At 34.5% G+C, this 26,211-nt stretch overlaps 1 protein-coding gene across 2 annotated transcripts in view; it reads left to right on the forward strand.

Moving 5' to 3' along the window:
- Window positions 1-26,211, forward strand: part of wdr17 (WD repeat domain 17) — a 135,028-nt gene that overhangs the window by 7,094 nt on the left and 101,723 nt on the right. For both annotated transcript variants that reach the window (XM_061977231.2, XM_072914941.1), the window contains exons 2-5: window positions 10,737-10,865; window positions 15,548-15,731; window positions 15,801-16,031; window positions 16,150-16,260. In XM_061977231.2, coding sequence (XP_061833215.1) covers window positions 10,743-10,865; window positions 15,548-15,731; window positions 15,801-16,031; window positions 16,150-16,260 — 649 coding nt within the window. In that variant the 5' untranslated portion in view covers window positions 10,737-10,742. The remainder of the gene's footprint in view (window positions 1-10,736; window positions 10,866-15,547; window positions 15,732-15,800; window positions 16,032-16,149; window positions 16,261-26,211) is intronic.

Consider the following 26,211-nt stretch of genomic DNA (forward strand, 5'->3'; position numbering starts at 1 on the left):
GCCTATTGCACAAGCAATACAACAATACGTATTAATTGTTTTTACAAGTGTTAGCTGGTTAAATGTTTATACAGAATCTCTCAGGTAATTTAAAAAAAAAACATTCTTCAACCTCACAGTTGTTTTATTTGTCTTACTTTGGCCAAAAATACAACAAAATACTTAAAGTTTGTTGAAAATTCTGAAGAAAATTGGTGCAGTTTCAAAACACCATAAATAACACAATGAACCTAAACTTTGTCTCAGTGTATTTAAAAAGTCATTAAACTTTAAGCTCTTACTGTTTAGCATTGTCATGTTGGCAGTTTACAATCAAAGACGTGTTTGGGGAAGCAATCGAGAGTTTGGTGACATCTGCAACTGCCACAACACATTCATTTATCGCCATTCAATTATTGCAATCATAATATAATCAAAACAATTGTCAAAATGTCAGCATAATAGCTGAATTAAAAGTGTTTTTAGTTACTGTTAACTAAAGAAAAGTCTTATTGTATTTAGTACGCTACTGATACTTTGTTTACTGCAAAATGCAGTTTGGATTGGACAAAAAGTTATTCCTCTTAAACATGAAAAATTTACTAACAATAAACCAAAATCATGGTCCAACAACTGAATTACGAACTGTACCGTTACACCCCTTATGAACACTTGTATTTTGCATAATCAAGCTATTTTTTTCCTGAAATGTGTAACTCTGACAAAAGAAATAAACCAAAAATAAATGTCCAATACAGAGAATGCTGGTTCTCAGGATAAGAATGATATTCAAGGAAGAGGTTCCCCACCCAGTCCTTAACTTTCAAGAAACGTGTCCAACTAAACAAGTTTGTTTGATCACAGCCTATTGCACAAGCATTACAGCAATACGTTTTAATTGTTTTTACAAGTGTTAGCTGGTTAAATGTTTATACAGAATCTCTCAGGTAATTAAAAAAAAAAAAAATTCTAAGGGAAGGACTACAAAATTAATTCCATGAAGATTTAAAGGCCTACTGAAAGCCACTACTACCGACCACACAGTCTGATAGTTTATACATCAATGATGAAATCTTAACATTGCAACACATGCCGATACGGCCGGGTTAGTTTACTAAAGTGCAATTTTAAATTTTGCGCGAAATATCCTGCTGAAAACGTCTCGGTATGAAGACGTCAGCTCGTGACGTCACAGATTGTAGAGGACATTTTGGGACAGCATGGTGGCCAGCTATTAAGTCGTCTGTTTTCATCGCAAAATTTTACAGTATTCTAGACATCTGTGTTGGTGAATCTTTTGCAATTTGTTCAATGAACAATGGAGACAGCAAAGAAGAAAGCTGTAGGTGGGAAGCGGTGTATTGCGGCCGACTGCAGCAACACAAACACAACCGGTGTTTCATTGTTTACATTCCCGGAAGATGACAGTCAAGCTTTACCATTGGCCTGTGGAGAACTGGGACAACAGAGACTCTTACCAGGAGGACTTTGAGTTGGATGCGCAGACGCGGTACCGTGAGTACACATGCAGCTGCGGCTTCCAAACATTTGATCGCTGGCCCGTACGTGCGTGCCGCTATGTGCATGTCACGTACGTAACTTTGGGGACTTTGGGGAAATATTTGTGCTGTATGAACTTTGTGGAGGTGAACGGTACTTTGGGCTGTGGGATTGAGTGTGTTGTGCAGGTGTTTGAGTTGTATTGGCGGGTTATATGGACGGGAGGTGGGAGGTGTTTGTTATGCGGGATTAATTTGTGGCATATTAAATATAAGCCTGGTTGTGTTGTGGCTAATAGAGTATATACAGGTAAAAGCCAGTAAATTAGAATATTTTGAAAAACTTGATTTATTTCAGTAATTGCATTCAAAAGGTGTAACTTGTACATTATATTTATTCATTGCACACAGACTGATGCATTCAAATGTTTTATTTCATTTAATTTTGATGATTTGAAGTGGCAACAAATGAAAATCCAAAATTCCGTGTGTCACAAAATTAGAATATTACTTAAGGCTAATACAAAAAAGGGATTTTTAGAAATGTTGGCCAACTGAAAAGTATGAAAATGAAAAATATGAGCATGTACAATACTCAATACTTGGTTGGAGCTCCTTTTGCCTCAATTACTGCGTTAATGCGGCGTGGTATGGAGTCGATGAGTTTCTGGCACTGCTCAGGTGTTATGAGAGCCCAGGTTGCTCTGATAGTGGCCTTCAACTCTTCTGCGTTTTTGGGTCTGGCATTCTGCATCTTCCTTTTCACAATACCCCACAGATTTTCTATGGGGCAAAGGTCAGGGGAGTTGGCGGGCCAATTTAGAACAGAAATACCATGGTCCGTAAACCAGGCACGGGTAGATTTTGCGCTGTGTGCAGGCGCCAAGTCCTGTTGGAACTTGAAATCTCCATCTCCATAGAGCAGGTCAGCAGCAGGAAGCATGTAGTGCTCTAAAACTTGCTGGTAGACGGCTGCGTTGACCCTGGATCTCAGGAAACAGAGTAGACCGACACCAGCAGATGACATGGCACCCCAAACCATCACTGATGGTGGAAACTTTACACTAGACTTCAGGCAACGTGGATCCTGTGCCTCTCCTGTCTTCCTCCAGACTCTGGGACTTCGATTTCCAAAGGAAATGCAAAATTTGCATGGTTGGGTGATGGTTTGGGGTGCCATGTCATCTGCTGGTGTCGGTCCACTCTGTTTCCTGAGATCCAGGGTCAACGCAGCCGTCTACCAGCAAGTTTTAGAGCACTTCATGCTTCCTGCTGCTGACCTGCTCTATGGAGATGGAGATTTCAAGTTCCAACAGGACTTGGCGCCTGCACACAGCGCAAAATCTACCCGTGCATGGTTTACGGACCATGGTATTTCTGTTCTAAATTGGCCCGCCAACTCCCCTGACCTTAGCCCCATAGAAAATCTGTGGAGTATTGTGAAAAGGAAGATGCAGAATGCCAGACCCAAAAACGCAGAAGAGTTGAAGGCCACTATCAGAGCAACCTGGGCTCTCATAACACCTGAGCAGTGCCAGAAACTCATCGACTCCATGCGCACGCCGCATTAACGCAGTAATTGAGGCAAAAGGAGCTCCAACCAAGTATTGAGTATTGTACATGCTCATATTTTTCATTTTCATACTTTTCAGTTGGCCAACATTTCTAAAAATCCCTTTTTTGTATTAGCCTTACACAATATTCTAATTTTGTGACACACGGAATTTTGGATTTCATTTGTTGCCACTTCAAATCATCAAAATTAAATGAAAGAAACATTTGAATGCATCAGTCTGTGTGCAATGAATAAATATAATGTACAAGTTACACCTTTTGAATGCAATTACTGAAATAAATCAAGTTTTTCAAAATATTCTAATTTACTGGCTTTTACCTGTATATGTCTTGGGTTTATTTACTGTTTTAGTCATTCCCAGCTAAATATCAGGTCCCACCCGCCTCTCACAGCATCTTCCCTATCTGAATCGCTCCCACTGCCCTCTAGTCCTTCACTCTCACTTTCCTCATCCACAAATCTTTCATCCTCGCTCAAATTAATGGGGAAATCGTCGCTTTCTCAGTCCGAATCGCTCTCGCTGCTGGTGGCCATGATTGTAAACAATGTGCAGATGTGAGGAGCTCCACAACCTGTGACGTCACGCTACTCGTCTGCTACTTCCGGTACAGGCAAGGCTTTTTTATCAGCGACCAAAAGTTGCGAACTTTATCGTCGATGTTCTTGAACTAAATCCTTTCAGCAAAAATATGTCAATATCGCGAAATGATCAAGTATGACACATAGAATGGACCTGCTATCCCCGTTTAAATAAGAAAATCACATTTCAGTAGGCCTTTAAAATGAATGAAAACGTGCATACAAGGAGGCTGTCCAAGGTGCTGAAAAGCCTGGTGCAAGTAAAAGGCATCGGCCCACTCCAGTTAATGCAATACATCCATTCTAAACACGTTCTAAAGTTAATGAAAACATTCACATAGTGAAATAGCATAAACAATCATACAGACGAAATAATCAAACAATATAAACCAAACAACACCACAACGAACAAAAAGAAACTGAAACAGAGGAACCGACGGTATATTTCTACTGTTGGTGTGGACAATTCCCTATTGTCACGTTAATCAGGAGATAAGCAGAATTCGAGCCAATCACCGCTCAGATTAATGCAATTCTCTTCTCTCTGTCGTCTCGTCTTGCATTCCTGCAAGTGAGGTCGCTGTTTTGTGCCGCGCACAGAGGAACTTCTCTTTGGAGATTAGTATGGTAGACAAAAAGAAGTAAACACATGGTATCTTGTTGGGGCCATTCAGAATAATACTTTATTTACCTTCAACATTTTTTAAAATTATGTATGCAGTCCGGAGCTCCTTAAGGCTCTGGATGCTGTGGGGCTGTCTTGGTTGACAAGACTCTGCAGCATCGCGTGGACATCGGGGGCGGTACCTCTGGATTGGCAGACCGGGGTGGTGGTTCCTCTCTTTAAGAAGGGGAACCGGAGGGTGTGCTCTAACTATCGTGGGATCACACTCCTCAGCCTTCCCGGTAAGGTCTATTCAGGTGTACTGGAGAGGAGGCTACGCTGGATAGTCCAACCTCGGATTCAGGAGGAACAGTGTGGTTTTCGTCCTGGTCGTGGAACTGTGGACCAGCTCTATACTCTCGGCAGGGTCCTTGAGGGTGCATGGGAGTTTGCCCAACCAGTCTACATGTGTTTTGTGGACTTGGAGAAGGCATTCGACCGTGTCCCTCAGGAAGTCCTGTGGGGAGTGCTCAGAGAGTATGGGGTATCGGACTGTCTGAATTTGCCGGTCCGCTCCCTGTATGATCAGTGCCAGAGCTTGGTCCGCATTGCCGGCAGTAAGTCGGACACGTTTCCAGTGAGGGTTGGACTCCGCCAAGGCTGCCCGTTGTCACCGATTCTGTTCATAACTTTTATGGACAGAATTTCTAGGCGCAGTCAAGGCGTTGAGGGGATCCGGTTTGGTGGCTGCAGGATTAGGTCTCTGCTTATTGCAGATGATGTGGTCCTGATGGCTTCATCTGGCCAGGATCTTCAGCTCTCACTGGATCGGTTCGCAGCCGAGTGTGAAGCGACTGGGATGAGAATCAGCACCTCCAAGTCCGAGTCCATGGTTCTCGCCCGGAAAAGGGTGGAGTGCCATCTCCGGATTGGGGAGGAGACCCTGCCCCAAGTGGAGGAGTTCAAGTACCTCGGAGTCTTGTTCACGAGTGAGGGAAAAGTGCATTGTGAGGTCGACAGGCGGATCAGTGCGGCGTCTTCAGTAATGCGGACGCTGTATCGATCCGTTGTGGTGAAGAAGGAGCTGAGCCGGAAGGCAAAGCTCTCGATTTACCGGTCGATCTACGTTCCCATCCTCACCTATGGTCATGAGCTTTGGGTTATGATCGAAAGGACAAGATCACGGGTACAAGCGGCCGAAATGAGTTTCCTCCGCCGGGTGGCGGGGCTCTCCCTTAGAGATAGGGTGAGAAGCTCTGTCATCCGGGAGGAGCTCAAAGTAAAGCCGCTGCTCCTCCACATCGAGAGGAGCCAGATGAGGTGGTTCGAGCATCTGGTCAGGATGCCACCCGATCGCCTCCCTCAGGAGGGGTTTAGGGCACGTCCGACCGGTAGGAGGCCACGAGGAAGACCCAGGACACGTTGGGAAGACTATGTCTCCCGGCTGGCCTGGGAACGCCTCGGGATCCCCCGGGAAGAGCTGGACGAAGTGGCTGGGGAGAGGGAAGTCTGGGCTTTCCTGCTTAGGCTGCTGCCCCCGCGACCCGACCTCGGATAAGCGGAAGAAGATGGATGGATGGATGGATGGATGTATGCAGTATTTGACATGGTATTATCGGTCTGTATCGTAAAGCCCGATCCTATCTTTGGCAGCTTTTGGTTGATTATTATTTCTGTCAGCAGTCAATATGTAAACACAGTAGCTGTACAGGACCCTGATGTTTGCCACATGTGTGCTGTGCTTTTGATCAACTATTCCTTTCCTTCATACTAGGGTTGTCCAGATATCAATATGTTGGTACTGGTACCAGAATGTATTTCAATACATTTCGATACTTTTCAAAAATAAAAGGGACCACAAAAACAAATAATTTTCGGCATTATTTTAACAAAAACATATTAGGATACGTTAAACATGTGGTTCTTATTGGACTCAAAGAACAATTTTAGAAGAAACACATTGGGCTATTTTTGTTGCATTGAAAGAACAATTTACACATTTACAGTCGTGGTCAAAAGTTTACGTACACTTGTAAAGAACATAATGTCATGGCTAGGGATGTCCCGATCCGATATTTGGATCGGATCGACCGCCGATATTTGCCAAAAAATGCGTATCGGCAAGGCATGGGAAAATGCCGATCCAGATCCAGTTTAAAAAAAAACTCCGGTCCGTGTTTTCCAACGCACCTATTTAAATAATACATTCCACTTTTCTGCTGCTCCGTAATTTCCGTTCCGCATTTTCCAGCTCACCTTCAACACATCCACTGGTCTGTGGATTCACACGCAGTTGCTTTTAGCTGCTGGCATTACCCGACAGGCTCTTCTCACTCTTTCCTGTGTCTCCCTCTCACAGACAGCAAGTGCACCTTCTTACACACGTCACATACTGTCACGACATACGTCACATACTGTCACGTCATACGTCACATACTGTCACGTCATACGTCACATACTGTCACGTCATACGTCACATACGTGTACGTCCTCCCCGAGCAGAGAGGTAGCAGCATGGCTAACGTTAGCTGTGATGCTAGCGCAGCCGCTAAGGTGCGCGCCTGCTCAAACGTCCTCTGCGCACGGCAAATCTATGCCACGCACAAAATCAAATAAAAAAATAAGCGCATAACAATTTTCGACACACGGACACGACAGAGAAAACCGTTTTCGTCATCATTGTTCAAATATTGTAACGTCTGTCGAGACGCTTATCTCCATTCGGTGCCACACGTCCACACCATCAAAATGCTGAGGCAAAAATTTCCACATCAACACCGTATGAAAAAATTAGTGATTTTTTTAGTTGTGATTTCCTTCTCTGCATGAAAGTTTAAAAGTAGCATATATTAATGCAGTATGAAGAAGAATGTTTTAATGTAGACATGCAAGCCTTGAAAGAAAATTTTGAAAATCAAGACTACATTTCCTGCAAATGGGTGCATTTCTACCCTATATTTTAACTTTAGATTTATTCTCATATCAAACTCTTTTGGCTGTCTTTTTGACACTTACATCCGGCGCCCCCCTCCACACCCCGGATTATAAATAATGTAAATAATTCAATGTGATTATCTTGTGTGATGACTGTATTATGATGATAGTATATATCTGATAGTATATATCTGTATCATGAATCAATTTAAGTGGACCCCGACTTAAACAAGTTGAAAAACTTATTGGGGTGTTACCATTTAGTGGTCAATTGTACGGAATATGTACTGTACTGTGCAATCTACTAATAAAAGTCTCAATCAATCAATCAAAACACATAGAATCATCATACTGCTGTGATTATATGCATCAAGTGTTCATTCAAGGCTAAGGCAAAATATCGAGATATATATTGTGTATCGCAATATGGCCTTAAAATATCGCAATATTAAACAAAGGCCATATCGCCCAGCCCTAGTTCAATGATGCCATTTCTGTTTGTCATGTATAATTTTGTCTATTTTGTGTTTTTCTTGTTACCAACCATTGTGTATTATTCAAACTCCCCTAATTCAGCTGGCTAGTTGTTATCAAGAGTACTAAAACCCTTTTCAACATGATTCTGACAACTAAGTAGGCTAAATAACTTTAAACTTTAATACATGCTCGGATAGGCCAGTATCGGTCAGTATCGGTATCGGTCAGTATCGGTATCGGATCGGAAGTGCAAAAACAATATCGGTATCGGATCGGAAGTGCAAAAACCTGGATCGGGACATCCCTAGTCATGGCTGTCTTTAGTTTCCAATCATTTCTACAACTCTTATTTTTTTGTGATAGAGTGATTGGAGCACATACTTGTTGGTCACAAAAAACATTCATGAAGTTTGCTTCTTTTATGAATTTATTATGGATCTACTGAAAATGTGCTGGGTCAAAAGTATACATACAGCAATGTTAATATTTGCTTACATGTCCCTTGGCAAGTTTCACTGCATTTTGGTAGCCATCCACAAGCTTCTGCTTGAATTTTTGACCACTCCTCTCGACAAAATTGGTGCAGTTCAGCTAAATGTGTTGGTTTTCAGACATGGACTTGTTTCTTCAGCATTGTCCACACGTTTAAGTCAGGACTTTGGGAAGGCCATTCTAAAACCTTAATTCTAGCCTGATTTAGCCATTCCTTTACCACTTTTGACCTGTGTTTGGGGTCATTGTCCTGTTGGAACACCCAACTGCGCCCAAGACCCAACCTCCGGGCTGATGATTTTAGGTTGTCCTGAAGAATTTGGAGGTAATTGTCATGATCCGTTACCCGGGTCATGGCATGATGTATGTTTTGGTAATGTTTCTGTGTTAGTCTGTTTCCTGGGTGCACCCTCTTTCCCTGATTACTGTTTTGGACCAGTTGTTCCTCCCAGGGAATTCAAGTCACAAGTCGCTCCCAAGCTCTTTACGACACTTAAAGCTGAGTAGAAAAACCACCAGAGACAGAATAGGTATTTTGTAATATATTTGCAAAGCTTTGCATATATACATTGAGACCAGTCCAGCATAGAACATTCAATCGCCCCGCTAAGATGGTCTGCCCCCCCGAAAAACCCTCTCCCCTCTTAAGTCCCTAGCAGTCATGTCTCTCTAGCCAAAACAAATGCTTATTATCTCTCTCTCTAACATTCCTCACTTCAAGGTTAAGCACACAGTTTTGCAGACAACCAAAAGACCACATTTGGAAGAAAAACACTAGCTGTTTTGTAATATGATTATGAAATAAAAAGAAGTAACACTTAAATTCGGATATATGTAAATATCTGCCTCCGACAGTTTCCATGGGCACTGATTCTCCTCACCTGTCTTAGTTTTAGCAATTAGTGTTCCCACCAGGTGTTTTGGTTAATCACTCCCCTTTATAGTTTCCTGTCACCCAGCAGTAGTTGCTGGGTCAATGTTTGCGATAGGCAACATTTACGTTCCCCTGGTTTTTCCTCCTCGCTCTAGTGATTTTTGTACAGTCTGGCTTTCCTCATTTTTTTCACCCTTGGTGACATTTTGGTTTTGTTTGGCTCCACGCTTGCTCGCGTCCTCAGTTTTGTATTTTTGTCCTGCATTTAATTTATTAAAATACTTAATCTTACCTCCACGCTATGCCTGCTTTTCTTCTGTATTGGAAGGAACGCTACCAGCGCAGCAATGCGTCCCCGAAGACGTAACAGTAATCCTCCTTTTTCATTGTCCCATTTACTCTCTGTAAAGCACCAGTTCCATTGGCAGCAAAACAGGCCCAGAGCATAATACTACCACCACCATGCTTGACGGTAGGAATGGTGTTCCTGGGATTAAAGGCCTCACCTTTTTTCCTCCAAACATTTTGCTGGGTATTGTGGCCAAACAGCTCAATTTTTGATTCATCTGACCACAGAATTTTCCTCCAGAAGGTCTTATCTTTGTCCATGTGATGTCAGATGAAACAAATAAATAAATACTGATAAAGTTGAGGAAAGCTCATCAAACACTTATTTGGAACATCCCACAGGTGAACAGGCAAATTGGGAACAGGTGGGTGCCATGATTGGGTATAAAAGTAGATTCCATGAAATGCTCAGTCATTCACAAACAAGGATGGGGCGAGGGTCACCACTTTGTCAACAAATGCGTGAGCATATTGTTGAACAGTTTAAGAAAAAACTTTCTCAACCAGCTATTGCAAGGAATTTAGGGATTTCACCATCTACGGTCCGTAATATCATCAAAGGGTTCAGAGAATCTGGAGAAATCACTGCACGTAAGCAGCTAAGCCCGTGACCTTCGATCCCTCAGGCTGTACTGCATCAACAAGCGACATCAGTGTGTAAAGGATATCACCACATGGGCACAGGAACACTTCAGAAACCCACTGTCAGTAACTACAGTTGGTCGCTACATCTGTAAGTGCAAGTTAAAACTCTACGATGCAAAGCGAAAGCCATTTATCAACAACACCCAGAAACGCCGCCGGCTTCGCTGGGCCCGAGCTCATCTAAGATGGACTGATGCAAAATGTAAAAGTGTTCTGTGGTCTAACGAGCCCACATTTCAAAATGTTTTTGGAATCTGTGAACGTCGTGTCCTCCGGAACAAAGAGGAAAAGAACCATCCGGATTGTTCTAGGCGCAAAGTTGAAAATCCAGCATCTGTGATGGTATGGGGGTGTATTAGTGCCCAAGACATGGGTAACTTACACATCTGTGAAGGCACCATTAATGCTGAAAGGTACATACAGGTTTTGGAGCAACATATGTTGCTATCCAAGCAACGTTATCATGGGCGCCCCTGCTTATTTCAGCAAGCCATGTGTTACAACAGTGTGGCTTCATAGTAAAAGAGTGCGGGTACTAGACTGGCCTGCCTGTAGTCCAGACCTGTCTCCCATTGAAAATGTGTGGCGCAATATGAAGCTTAAAATACCACAACGGAGACTGTTGAACAACAATTTGTCCAAGTACACCGACTAAGCCAGGACTTAAAATGACTCACAAGAATGCTAGGAAACCGTAACTCTCCTCTTATCATGTTTTTATGTGTGTAGGCGAACATGACCAAGGTGAAGCAGGTGGGGTTGCTGGCAGCAGGCTGTCAGCCCTGGAATAACGACGTCTGTGCCGCTAGTGGAGACCGCTTTGCCTACTGTGCCACACTCGCAATATACATTTACCAGGTAAACCGTGTGAGTGTGTGTGCATCATTGCTCATGAATGAAAAATAGGAAGGTATGCCGCCAGCTTAAAGGTAACATGATTTAATGAAATTAAGTCATATACAGTACATTTAACACATGGAAGCAATCAGGATGATGAGATGAAAGAATTTGATAAAGATGCATTGTTCAAATGAAACAAAAGAGTAATTCTGCAAATTGTAAACATTTTGAATGGCTCTAAATGAGGGTTTGATGTCACTGGATGTTTATGGTAGTGCATCTAAGTCACACATGCAGGGTCCGTACGGGTGCTTAAAAACCTTGAAAATGCTTGGATTATAATGTTGTGTTTTTAAGGTTTGAAAAAGGCTTGAATTTTGGGTGAAGTGCTTGGAAATGTTCATCACATTTCTCAGCATTCTGACTCAATAGATGTCAGGTTCAAACACCGATGACATTTATTAAACAGCCAAGAAGCAAGGAATCATGCAGAGACAGAGTTAAATTTTACTCATGAGGAGAGACGTATTGGGCTGTACACTTAGTTACAGTTCCAACCTACGCTCTAAGGCAGTGGTCCCCAACCTTTTTGTAGCTGCGGACCTGTCAACGCTTGAAAATTTGGGGGAGGGGGGAGGGGGGTTTATTTATTTATTTTTTATTTTATTTTATTTTTTATAAAGAAATACAATCATGTGTGCTTACGGACTGTATCCCTGCAGACTGTATTGATATACATGGATATATAGTGTATATATTGTGTTTTTATGTTGATTTAATAAAAATAAAAATAAAAAAAAATAAAAAAATTTTTAATTAAAAATTTAATAAAAAAAAAAAAGTTTTTCTTGTGCGGCCCGGTACCAATCGGTCCGCGGCCCAGGGGTTGGGGACCACTGCTCTAAGCTACAATCCCACGTGCTCCTCTATTTATTTGGGAGGTCCCTGGTTCGTACTTGCCAACCCTCCCGATTTTCCCGGGAGACTCCCAAATTTCTGTGCCCCTCCCGAAAATCTCCCGGGGCAACCATTCTCCCGAATTTCTCCCGATGTCCACCCGGACAACAATATTGGGGGTGTGCATTAAAGCATACTTGCCAACCCTCCCGAATTTTCCGGGAGACTCCCGAAATTCAGCGCCTCTCCCGAAAACCTCCCGGAACAAATAATCTCCCGATTTTCAGCCGGAGCTGGAAGCCACGCCCCCTCCAGCTCCATGCGGACCTGAGTGAGGACAGCCTTTTTTCATGACGGGAGGACAACAGGGTGACAAGAACTAAATCATCCAGACTAGAGATAAATTGTATTATTATGTTTATCTTACCTAAAAATAAATATATTTATTAATAAAATAAATAAATACATAAATAAATTTTTACTATATTTTGCTAAAAACATCAAGATTAATTGTATTTTTATTTGTATTTTTTCGTGACTCCTTATTACATCCAGCCATAGAATTATACATTAAAATAAACATATTTGAAATAATTGATTTTAAATTATCATAATAATTCATTTAAAATGACCATATTTAATTATTAAAATAATTGCTTGTTTATCAACAACTTTAGCATTTTATTCATTACATTTTGAAGCTCTCAGAAGCCAAGTTGTGTTACATTCCTTAATATTTATTTATGCAAGTTTGAAGTATCAATTATCTAAACACAGTTTGTTTGCATATTTTCAGGATGTAAATATATATATATATAAATATATATATATATATATATATATATATATATATATATATATATATATATATATATATATATATATATATGTATGAAATACTTGACTTGGTGAATTCTAGCTGTCAATATACTCCTCCCCACTTATCCACGCCCCCAACCACTCCCCGCCCCACCCCCGACCACGCCCCCACCTCCCGAAATCGGAGGTCTCAAGGTTGGCAAGTATGCATTAAAGGCACTGCCTTCAGCGTCCTTTACAACCTGTCGTCACGTCCGCTTTTCCTCCATACAAACAGCGTGCCGGCCCAGTCACATAATATATGCGGGTTGTACACACACAAGTGAATGCAAGGCATACTTAATCAACAGCCATACAGGTCACACTGAGGGTGGCCGTATAACCACTTTAACACTGTTACAAATATGCGCCACACTGTGAACCCACACCAAACAAGAATGACAAACACATTTCGGGAGAACATCCGCATCGTAACACAACAGAACAAATACCCAGAAGCCCTTGCAGTGCGGTTTGTAAACACACATAAGTGAATGCAAGGCATACTTAATCAACAGCCATACAGGTCACACTGAGGGTGGCCGTATAACAACTTTAACACTGTTACAAATATGCGCCACACTGTGAACCCACACCAAACAAGAATGACAAACACATTTCGGGAGAACATCCGCATCGTAACACAACAGAACAAATACCCAGAAGCCCTTGCAGCACTAACTCTTCCGGGACGCTACAATATATACACCCCCCGCTATGGATTGATTCACACTGGTTTTCGCCCTTTGAAGAGTACTGGAAAAACTGGAAAATTGATCTTGGAACTCCTTAAAAAGGGCTTGAATTTGGCCATGGAAAGGATGTACGAACCCTGCACATATTATACAACACATATCTCCATACTAGCTAATAAACAAACATGCTTAGGTATTGTCAGGTTCAAACACTGATGACATCTATTAAACAAGACAAGAAGCAAAGAATCAAACAGAGGCAGAATTACATTTGGCGTAATTGAGGAGGAACGTGTCGACCTGTAACCTCTTACAGTGTCACCCACGCTCTGGCGAAAGATTGTACGCCTCCTCTTTTTATTTGGACTTTCCCTGTTTACAGAACAACAGCTGTTTCTAAAGGAATATGTAAACAGCCATTGTTTTCGGTCACATTAACACAAAAGAAAAAGATGCCTTGGGCAGGTCTTGGATCTCAATAGATAAACCCCCTCCGGTCTCCTCCCATCGTACACAATGGATTTTCCCAAGCCTTTGGCTTGGTGCAACTAAGACGGCCTCTTGTCTGTTCATTGGGAACTCAGAGAACGGAAAGTTTTTTGATAATTTACATACAATTTTTCTGACAGGTGTCATTAGTCATGTACAAACCCCGTTTCCATATGAGTTGGGAAATTGTGTTAGATGTAAATATAAACGGAATACAATGATTTGCAAATCCTTTTCAACCCATATTCAGTTGAATATGCTACAAAGACAACATATTTGATGTTCAAACTGATAAACATTTTTTATTTTTTGCAAATAATCATTAACTATAGAATTTGATGCCAGCAACACGTGACAAAGAAGTTGGGAAAGGTGGCAATAAATACTGATAAAGTTGAGGAATGCTCATCAAACACTTATTTGGAACATCCCACAGGTGAACAGGCAAATTGGGAACAGGTGGGTGCCATGATTGGGTATAAAAGTAGATTCCATGAAATGCTCAGTCATTCACAAACAAGGATGGGGCGAGGGTCACCACTTTGTCAACAAATGCGTGAGCAAATTGTTGAACAGTTTAAGAAAAACCTTTCTCAACCAGCTATTGCAAAGAATTTGGGGATTTCACCATCTACGGTCCGTAATATCATCAAAGGGTTCAGAGAATCTGGAGAAATCACTGCACGTAAGCAGCTAAGCCCGTGACCTTCGATCCCTCAGGCTGTACTGCATCAACAAGTGACATCAGTGTGTAAAGGATATATCCACATGGGCTCAGGAACACTTCAGAAACCCACTGTCAGTAACTACAGTTGGTCGCTACATCTGTAAGTGCAAATTAAAACTCTCCTTTGCAAGGCGGAAACCGTTTATCAACAACACCCAGAAACGCCGTCGGCTTCGCTGGGCCTGAGCTCATCTAAGATGGACTGATACAAAGTGGAAAAGTGTTCTGTGGTCTGACGAGTCCACATTTCAAATTGTTTTGGAAACTGTGGACGTCGTGTCTTCCGGACCAAAGAGGAAAAGAGCCATCCGGATTGTTTTCGGCGCAAAGTTGAAAAGCCAGCATGTGTGATGGTATGGGGGTGTATTAGTGCCCAAAACATGGGTAACTTACACATCTGTGAAGGCGCCATTAATGCTGAAAGGTACATACAGGTTTTGGAGCAACATATGTTGCCATCCATGCAACGTTACCATGGACGCCCCTGCTTATTTCAGCAAGACAATGCCAAGCCATGTGTTACATCAACGTGGCTTCATAGTAAAAGAGTGCGGGTACTAGACTGGCCTGCCTGTAGTCCAGACCTGTCTCCCGTTGAAAATGTGTGGCGCATTATGAAGCCTAAAATACCACAACGGAGACCCCCGGACTGTTGAACAACTTAAGCTGTACATCAAGCAAGAATGGGAAAGAATTCCACCAGAAAAACGTCAAAATTTGGTCTCCTCAGTTCCCAAACGTTTACTGAGTGTTGTTAAAAGGAAAGACCATGTAACACAGTGGTGAACATGCCCTTTCCCAACTACTTCGGCACGTGTTGCAGCCATGAAATTCTAAGTTTATGAGTTTGAACATCAAATATGTTGTCTTTGTAGTGCATTCAATTGAATATGGGGTGAAAATGATTTGCAAATCATTGTATTCAGTTTATATTTACATCTAACACAATTTCCCAACTCATATGGAAATGGAGGTTGTAATTGTCCAGTTAACGATCCAATACTGTACTGAAAATTGCTGATCATTTCCACCAGCTGGACCAGCAGTACAATGAGTTCAAGCTGAGGTCCATCATGTCGGAACACAAGAAGACCATCACGGCCATCAGTTGGTGTCCCGACAACCCCGATCTCTTTGCATCAGCCTCCGCTGACAACCTGCTCATCGTGTGGAACGTAGCGGAGCAAAAAGCCGTAGCACGACTAGACAACACTAAAGGTGCGTGTCGTATGATCCGTGGTGTATTGCGGACGCAATCACATCACGTCCTTCCCTTTGCCCTTTCAGGCGTTCCCACGGCAGTCAGTTGGTGCTGGAACTCCACTGACGGAGTGGCGTTTGTCTCCCAGCGTGGGCCGCTGTACATTTGGGTGTATGGGAATCCCGACCAAGGGGTCACGGTACATAAAGAGGCCCACTCCTTCTTGTCGGATATATGTATCTTCAGATGGCACCCCACTAAAAAGGGAAGGCTCGTATTTGGACACACGGATGGAAGTTTGTCTATTTTTCAGCCAGGTACTGATGTGTCCCCCATTAACCATAATGATGTCATTTCTATTTTTGTCCTGGTGCTTGCAAGAGAGTTAGAATGTGTAAACACACATCATTCATTTCTCTTTCTTCCAATGTGTAGGATGCAAGAGTCAAAAGCACGTGTTGCGTCCTGAGTCTTTAGAGGGGACGGATGAGGAGGACCCCGTCAGCGCTCTTGAATGGGATGCCCTGTCGACAGACTATTTGTTAGGTTGGGAATATTCTTAAAAATGTAACTTGGCTCACATTTGCAGTCGCGATCAAAAGTTGACATACACTTGTAAAGAACATCATGTCATGGCTGTCTTGAGTTTCCAATAACTTCTACAACTCTTATTTTTTTGTGATTGGAGCACATACTTGTTGGTCACAAAAAACATTCATGAAGTTTGCTTCTTTTATGAATTTATTATGGGTCTACTGAAAATGTGACCAAATCAAAAGTATACATACAGCAATGTTAATATTTGCTTACATGTCCCTTGGCAAGTTTCACTGCATTAAGGCGCTTTTGGTAGCCATCCACAAGCAGTTCAGCTAAATGTGCAGGTATAAGTAGCAGACATACTGCCCCCTATAGCCCAACTCTTGAGTCACAGCTCAGGAGTATACATTTGTGCTTTTTTGAAGCAGTGAATTAAAAAAAAAAAATGTTTTAGTACTGAATTATTTTACGACAAATTTTTATAGAGTGAATTTTTATTAACAGAATTTTTTTACACTGAATTTTTAATACAGCACATTTTTAGACACTATTTTTGAAGCAGGGAATTAAAACAAAAAAAAAAATCCAATTTTTTAGTACTGAATTATTTTACTACAAATGTTTATAGACTGAATTTTGATTCAGTACATTTTTATACACTGAATTTTTAAAACAGCACATTTGTAGACACTATTTTTGAAGAAGGGAATTAAAACAAAAGAAAGAATTACAAAATATTTAGTACTGAATTATTTTACAACAAATTTTTATAGACTGAATTTTTATTCACTGAATTTTTAAAACAGCACATTTGTAGACACTATTTTTGAAGCAGGGAATTAAAACGAAAAAAAAATTCAAAATTTTTTAGTACTGAATTATTTTACTACAAATTTTTATAGACTGAATTTTTATTCACTGAATTTTTATACACCGAATTTTTAAAACAGCACATTTTTAGACACTATTTTTGAAGCAGGGAATTAAAACGAAAAAAAATTTCAACATTTTTTAGTACTGAATTATTTTACTACAAATTTTTATAGACTGAATTTTTATACATTGAATTTTTAAAACATGACATTTTTAGACACTATTTTTTAAACAGGGAATTAAAACAAAAACAAAAATTCCAAATTTTTTAGTACGGAATTATTTTACAACAAATTTTTATAGACTGAATTTTTATACATTGAATTTTTAAAACAGGACATTTTTAGACACTATTTTTTAAACAGGGAATTAAAACAAAAACAAAAATTCCAAATTTTTTAGTACTGAATTATTTTTCAACACATTTTTATAGACTGAATTTTTATTCACCAAATTTTTATTCACTGAATATTTATACACTGAATTTTTAAAACAGCACATTTTTAGACACTATTTTTGAAGCAGGTAATTAAAACAGAAAAAAAAGCCAAATTTTTAGTACTGAATTCTTTTACAACACAATTTTATAGACTGAATTTTTATTCACTGAATTTTTATACACTGAATTTTTAAAACAGCACATTTTAGACACTATTTTTTAAACAGGGAATTAAAACAAAAACAAAAATTCCAAATTTTTTAGTACGGAATTATTTTACAACAAATTTTTATAGAGTGAATTTTTATTAACAGAATTTTTTTACACTGAATTTTTAATACAGCACATTTTTAAACACTATTTTTGAAGCAGGGAATCAAAACAAAACAAAAATTCCAAATTTTTTAGTACTGAATTATTTTTCTACAAATTTTTATAGACTGAATTTTAATTCACTAAATTTTTATACACTTAATTTTTAAAACAGCACATTTGTAGACACTATTTTTGAAGAAGGGAATTAAAACAAAAAAAAATTCCAAAATTTTTAGTACTGAATTATGTTACAATAAATTTTTATAGACTGAATTTTTTCCCCCTGAATTTTTAAAACTGCACATTTTTAGACACTATTTTTGAAGCAGGGAATTAAAACAAACAAAAAAAATCCTTATATTTGAGTACTGAATTATTTTTCAACACATTTTTATAGACTGAATTTTTATTCACCAAATTTTTATTCACTGAATATTTATACACTGAATTTTTAAAACAGCACATTTTTAGACACTATTTTTGAAGCAGGGAATTAAAACAAAACAAAAATTCCAAATTTTTTAGTACTGAATTATTTTACTACAAATTTTTATAGACTGAATTTTAATTCAGTACATTTTTATACACCGAATTTTTAAAACAGCACATTTGTAGACACTATTTTTGAAGAAGGGAATTAAAACAAAAAAAAGAATTACAAAATATTTAGTACTGAATTATTTTACAACAAATTTTTATAGACTGAATTTTTATTCACTGAATTTTTAAAACAGCACATTTTTAGACACTATTTTTGAAGCAGGGAATTAAAACGAAAAAAAAAATTCAAAATCTTTTAGTACTGAATTATTTTACTACAAATTTTTATAGACTGAATTTTTATTCACTGAATTTTTATACACCGAATTTTTAAAACAGCACATTTTTAGACACTATTTTTGAAGCAGGTAATTAAAACAGAAAAAAAAGCCAAATTTTTAGTACTGAATTCTTTTACAACACAATTTTATAGACTGAATTTTTATTCACTGAATTTTTATACACTGAATTTTTAAAACAGCACATTTTAGACACTATTTTTGAAGCAGGGAATTAAAACGAAAAAAAAATTCAACATTTTTTAGTACTGAATTATTTTACTACAAATTTTTATAGACTGAATTTTTATACATTGAATTTTTAAAACAGGACATTTTTAGACACTATTTTTTAAACAGGGAATTAAAACGAAAAAAAAATTCCAAATTTTTTTGTACTGAATTATTTTTCAACACATTTTTATAGACTGAATTTTTATTCACCAAATTTTTATTCACTGAATATTTATACACTGAATTTTTAAAACAGCACATTTTTAGACACTATTTTTGAAGCAGGTAATTAAAACAGAAAAAAAAGCCAAATTTTTAGTACTGAATTCTTTTACAACACAATTTTATAGACTGAATTTTTATTCACTGAATTTTTATACACTGAATTTTTAAAACAGCACATTTTAGACACTATTTTTGAAGCAGGGAATTAAAACGAAAAAAAAAAAATTCCAAAATTTTTAGTACTGAATTATGTTACAATAAATTTTTATAGACTGAATTTTTTTACACTGAATTTTTAAAACTGCACATTTTTAGACACTATTTTTGAAGCAGGGAATTAAAACAAAACAAAAATCCCAATATTTGAGTACTGAATTATTTTTCAACACATTTTTATAGACTGAATTTTTATTCACCAAATTTTTATTCACTGAATATTTATACACTGAATTTTTAAAACAGCACATTTTTAGACACTATTTTTGAAGCAGGGAATTAAAACAAAAAAAAAATTCCAAATTTTTTAGTACTGAATTATTTTACTACAAATTTTTATAGACTGAATTTTAATTCAGTACATTTTTATTCACTGAATTTTTAAAACAGCACGTTTTTAGACACTATTTTTGAAGCAGGGAATTAAAACGAAAAAAAAATTCAAAATTTTTTAGTACTGAATTATTTTACTACAAATTTTTATAGACTGAATTTTTATTCACTGAATTTTTATACACCGAATTTTTAAAACAGCACATTTTTAGACACTATTTCTGAAGCAGGGAATTAAAACGAAAAAAAAATTCAAATTTTTTTTAGTACTGAATTATTTTACTACAAATTTTTATAGACTGAATTTTTATACATTGAATTTTTAAAACATGACATTTTTAGACACTATTTTTTAAACAGGGAATTAAAACAAAAACAAAAATTCCAATTTTTTTAGTACTGAATTATTTTTCAACACATTTTTATAGACTGAATTTTTATTCACCAAATTTTTATTCACTGAATATTTATACACTGAATTTTTAAAACAGCACATTTTTAGACACTATTTTTGAAGCAGGTAATTAAAACAGAAAAAAAAAGCCAAATTTTTAGTACTGAATTCTTTTACAACACAAATTTATAGACTGAATTTTTATTCACTGAATTTTTATACACTGAATTTTTAAAACAGCACATTTTAGACACTATTTTTGAAGCAGGGAATTAAAACGAAAAAAAAATTCAAAATTTTTTAGTACTGAATTATTTTACTACAAATTTTTATAGACTGAATTTTTATACATTGAATTTTTAAAACAGGACATTTTTAGACACTATTTTTTAAACAGGGAATTAAAACAAAAACAAAAATTCCAAATTTTTTAGTACTGAATTATTTTACTACAAATTTTTATAGACTGAATTTTAATTTACTACATTTTTATACACTGAATTTTTAAAACAGCACATTTTTAGACACTATTTTTGAAGCAGGGAATTAAAACGAAAAAAAAATTCAAAATTTTTCAGTACTAAATTATTTTACTACAAATTTTTTATAGACTGAATTTTTATACATTGAATTTTTAAAACAGGACATTTTTAGACACTATTTTTTAAACAGGGAATTAAAACAAAAACAAAAATTCCAAATTTTTCAGTACTAAATTATTTTACTACAAATTTTTTATAGACTGAATTTTTATACATTGAATTTTTAAAACAGGACATTTTTAGACACTATTTTTTAAACAGGGAATTAAAACAAAAACAAAAATTCCAAATTTTTTAGTACGAAATTATTTTACAACAAATTTTTATAGAGTGAATTTTTATTAACAGAATTTTTTTACACTGAATTTTTAATACAGCACATTTTTAAACACTATTTTTGAAGCAGGGAATCAAAACAAAACAAAAATTCCAAATTTTTTAGTACTGAATTATTTTTCTACAAATTTTTATAGACTGAATTTTAATTCACTAAATTTTTATACACTTAATTTTTAAAACAGCACATTTGTAGACACTATTTGTGAAGAAGGGAATTAAAACAAAAAAAAAAATTCCAAAATTTTTAGTACTGAATTATGTTACAATAAATTTTTATAGACTGAATTTTTATTCACCAAATTTTTATTCACTGAATATTTATACACTGAATTTTTAAAACAGCACATTTTTAGACACTATTTTTGAAGCAGGTAATTAAAACAGAAAAAAAAGCCAAATTTTTAGTACTGAATTCTTTTACAACACAATTTTATAGACTGAATTTTTATTCACTGAATTTTTATACACTGAATTTTTAAAACAGCACATTTTAGACACTATTTTTGAAGCAGGGAATTAAAACGAAAAAAAAAAATTCCAAAATTTTTAGTACTGAATTATGTTACAATAAATTTTTATAGACTGAATTTTTTTACACTGAATTTTTAAAACTGCACATTTTTTGACACTATTTTTGAAGCAGGGAATTAAAACAAAACAAAAATCCTAATATTTGAGTACTGAATTATTTTTCAACACATTTTTATAGACTGAATTTTTATTCACCAAATTTTTATTCACTGAATATTTATACACTGAATTTTTAAAACAGCACATTTTTAGACACTATTTTTGGAGCAGGGAATTAAAACAAAAAAAAAAATTCCAAATTTTTTAGTACTGAATTATTTTACTACAAATTTTTATAGACTGAATTTTAATTCAGTACATTTTTATTCACTGAATTTTTAAAACAGCACGTTTTTAGACACTATTTTTGAAGCAGGGAATTAAAACGAAAAAAAAATTCAAAATTTTTTAGTACTGAATTATTTTACTACAAATTTTTATAGACTGAATTTTTATTCACTGAATTTTTATACACCGAATTTTTAAAACAGCACATTTTTAGACACTATTTCTGAAGCAGGGAATTAAAACGAAAAAAAAATTCAAATTTTTTTTAGTACTGAATTATTTTATTACAAATTTTTATAGACTGAATTTTTATACATTGAATTTTTAAAACATGACATTTTTAGACACTATTTTTTAAACAGGGAATTAAAACAAAAACAAAAATTCCAATTTTTTTAGTACTGAATTATTTTTCAACACATTTTTATAGACTGAATTTTTATTCACCAAATTTTTATTCACTGAATATTTATACACTGAATTTTTAAAACAGCACATTTTTAGACACTATTTTTGAAGCAGGTAATTAAAACAGAAAAAAAAAGCCAAATTTTTAGTACTGAATTCTTTTACAACACAAATTTATAGACTGAATTTTTATTCACTGAATTTTTATACACTGAATTTTTAAAACAGCACATTTTAGACACTATTTTTGAAGCAGGGAATTAAAACGAAAAAAAAATTCAAAATTTTTTAGTACTGAATTATTTTACTACAAATTTTTATAGACTGAATTTTTATACATTGAATTTTTAAAACAGGACATTTTTAGACACTATTTTTTAAACAGGGAATTAAAACAAAAACAAAAATTCCAAATTTTTTAGTACTGAATTATTTTACTACAAATTTTTATAGACTGAATTTTAATTTACTACATTTTTATACACTGAATTTTTAAAACAGCACATTTTTAGACACTATTTTTGAAGCAGGGAATTAAAACGAAAAAAAAATTCAAAATTTTTCAGTAGTAAATTATTTTACTACAAATTTTTTATAGACTGAATTTTTATACATTGAATTTTTAAAACAGGACATTTTTAGACACTATTTTTTAAACAGGGAATTAAAACAAAAACAAAAATTCCAAATTTTTTAGTACGAAATTATTTTACAACAAATTTTTATAGAGTGAATTTTTATTAACAGAATTTTTTTACACTGAATTTTTAATACAGCACATTTTTAAACACTATTTTTGAAGCAGGGAATCAAAACAAAACAAAAATTCCAAATTTTTTAGTACTGAATTATTTTTCTACAAATTTTTATAGACTGAATTTTAATTCACTAAATTTTTATACACTTAATTTTTAAAACAGCACATTTGTAGACACTATTTGTGAAGAAGGGAATTAAAACAAAAAAAAAAATTCCAAAATTTTTAGTACTGAATTATGTTACAATAAATTTTTATAGACTGAATTTTTATTCACCAAATTTTTATTCACTGAATATTTATACACTGAATTTTTAAAACAGCACATTTTTAGACACTATTTTTGAAGCAGGTAATTAAAACAGAAAAAAAAGCCAAATTTTTAGTACTGAATTCTTTTACAACACAATTTTATAGACTGAATTTTTATTCACTGAATTTTTATACACTGAATTTTTAAAACAGCACATTTTAGACACTATTTTTGAAGCAGGGAATTAAAACGAAAAAAAAAATTCAACATTTTTTAGTACTGAATTATTTTACTACAAATTTTTATAGACTGAATTTTTATACATTGAATTTTTAAAACAGGACATTTTTAGACACTATTTTTTAAACAGGGAATTAAAACAAAAACAAAAATTCCAAATTTTTTAGTACTGAATTATTTTACTACAAATTTTTATAGACTGAATTTTAATTTACTACATTTTTATACACTGAATTTTTAAAACAGCACATTTTTAGACACTATTTTTGAAGCAGGGAATTAAAACGAAAAAAAAATTCAAAATTTTTCAGTACTAAATTATTTTACTACAAATTTTTTATAGACTGAATTTTTATACATTGAATTTTTAAAACAGGACATTTTTAGACACTATTTTTTAAACAGGGAATTAAAACAAAAACAAAAATTCCAAATTTTTTAGTACGAAATTATTTTACAACAAATTTTTATAGAGTGAATTTTTATTAACAGAATTTTTTTACACTGAATTTTTAATACAGCACATTTTTAAACACTATTTTTGAAGCAGGGAATCAAAACAAAACAAAAATTCCAAATTTTTTAGTACTGAATTATTTTTCTACAAATTTTTATAGACTGAATTTTAATTCACTAAATTTTTATACACTTAATTTTTAAAACAGCACATTTGTAGACACTATTTTTGAAGAAGGGAATTAAAACAAAAAAAAAAATTCCAAAATTTTTAGTACTGAATTATGTTACAATAAATTTTTATAGACTGAATTTTTATTCACCAAATTTTTATTCACTGAATATTTATACACTGAATTTTTAAAACAGCACATTTTTAGACACTATTTTTGAAGCAGGTAATTAAAACAGAAAAAAAAGCCAAATTTTTAGTACTGAATTCTTTTACAACACAATTTTATAGACTGAATTTTTATTCACTGAATTTTTATACACTGAATTTTTAAAACAGCACATTTTAGACACTATTTTTTAAACAGGGAATTAAAACAAAAACAAAAATTCCAAATTTTTTAGTACTGAATTATTTTACTACAAATTTTTATAGACTGAATTTTTATACATTGAATTTTTAAAACAGGACATTTTTAGACACTATTTTTTAAACAGGGAATTAAAACAAAAACAAAAATTCCAAATTTTTTAGTACTGAATTATTTTACTACAAATTTTTATAGACTGAATTTTAATTCACTACATTTTCATACACTGAATTTTTAAAACAGCACATTTTTAGACACTATTTTTGAAGCAGGGAATTAAAACGAAAAAAAAAATTCAAAATTTTTCAGTACTAAATTATTTTACTACAAATTTTTATAGACTGAATTTTTATACATTGAATTTTTAAAACAGCACATTTTTAAACACTATTTTTGAAGCAGGGAATCAAAACAAAACAAAAATTCCAAATTTTTTAGTACTGAATTATTTTTCTACAAATTTTTATAGACTGAATTTTAATTCACTAAATTTTTATACACTTAATTTTTAAAACAGCACATTTGTAGACACTATTTTTGAAGAAGGGAATTAAAACAAAAAAAAAAAATTCCAAAATTTTTAGTACTGAATTATGTTACAATAAATTTTTATAGACTGAATTTTTTTACACTGAATTTTTAAAACTGCACATTTTTAGACACTATTTTTGAAGCAGGGAATTAACACAAAACAAAAATCCTAATATTTGAGTACTGAATTATTTTTCAACACATTTTTATAGACTGAATTTTTATTCACCAAATTTTTATTCACTGAATATTTATACACTGAATTTTTAAAACAGCACATTTTTAGACACTATTTTTGAAGCAGGGAATTAAAACGAAAATAAAATTCAAAATCTTTTAGTACTGAATTATTTTACTACAAATTTTTATAGACTGAATTTTTATTCACTGAATTTTTATACACCGAATTTTTAAAACAGCACATTTTTAGACACTATTTTTGAAGCAGGGAATTAAAACGAAAAAAAAATTCAAAATTTTTTAGTACTGAATTATTTTACTACAAATTTTTATAGACTGAATTTTTATACATTGAATTTTTAAAACATGACATTTTTAGACACTATTTTTTAAACAGGGAATTAAAACAAAAACAAAAATTCCAAATTTTTTAGTACTGAATTATTTTTCAACACATTTTTATAGACTGAATTTTTATTCACCAAATTTTTATTCACTGAATATTTATACACTGAATTTTTAAAACAGCACATTTTTAGACACTATTTTTGAAGCAGGTAATTAAAACAGAAAAAAAAGCCAAATTTTTAGTACTGAATTCTTTTACAACACAATTTTATAGACTGAATTTTTATTCACTGAATTTTTATACACTGAATTTTTAAAACAGCACATTTTAGACACTATTTTTGAAGCAGGGAATTAAAACGGAAAAAAAAATTCAACATTTTTTAGTACTGAATTATTTTACTACAAATTTTTATAGACTGAATTTTTATACATTGAATTTTTAAAACAGGACATTTTTAGACACTATTTTTTAAACAGGGAATTAAAACAAAAACAAAAATTCCAAATTTTTTAGTACTGAATTATTTTACTACAAATTTTTATAGACTGAATTTTTATACATTGAATTTTTAAAACAGGACATTTTTAGACACTATTTTTTAAACAGGGAATTAAAACAAAAACAAAAATTCCAAATTTTTTAGTACTGAATT

The sequence above is a fragment of the Nerophis lumbriciformis genome, linkage group LG16 (assembly GCF_033978685.3).
Source record: "Nerophis lumbriciformis linkage group LG16, RoL_Nlum_v2.1, whole genome shotgun sequence".
NCBI classification, from domain to species: domain Eukaryota; kingdom Metazoa; phylum Chordata; class Actinopteri; order Syngnathiformes; family Syngnathidae; genus Nerophis; species Nerophis lumbriciformis.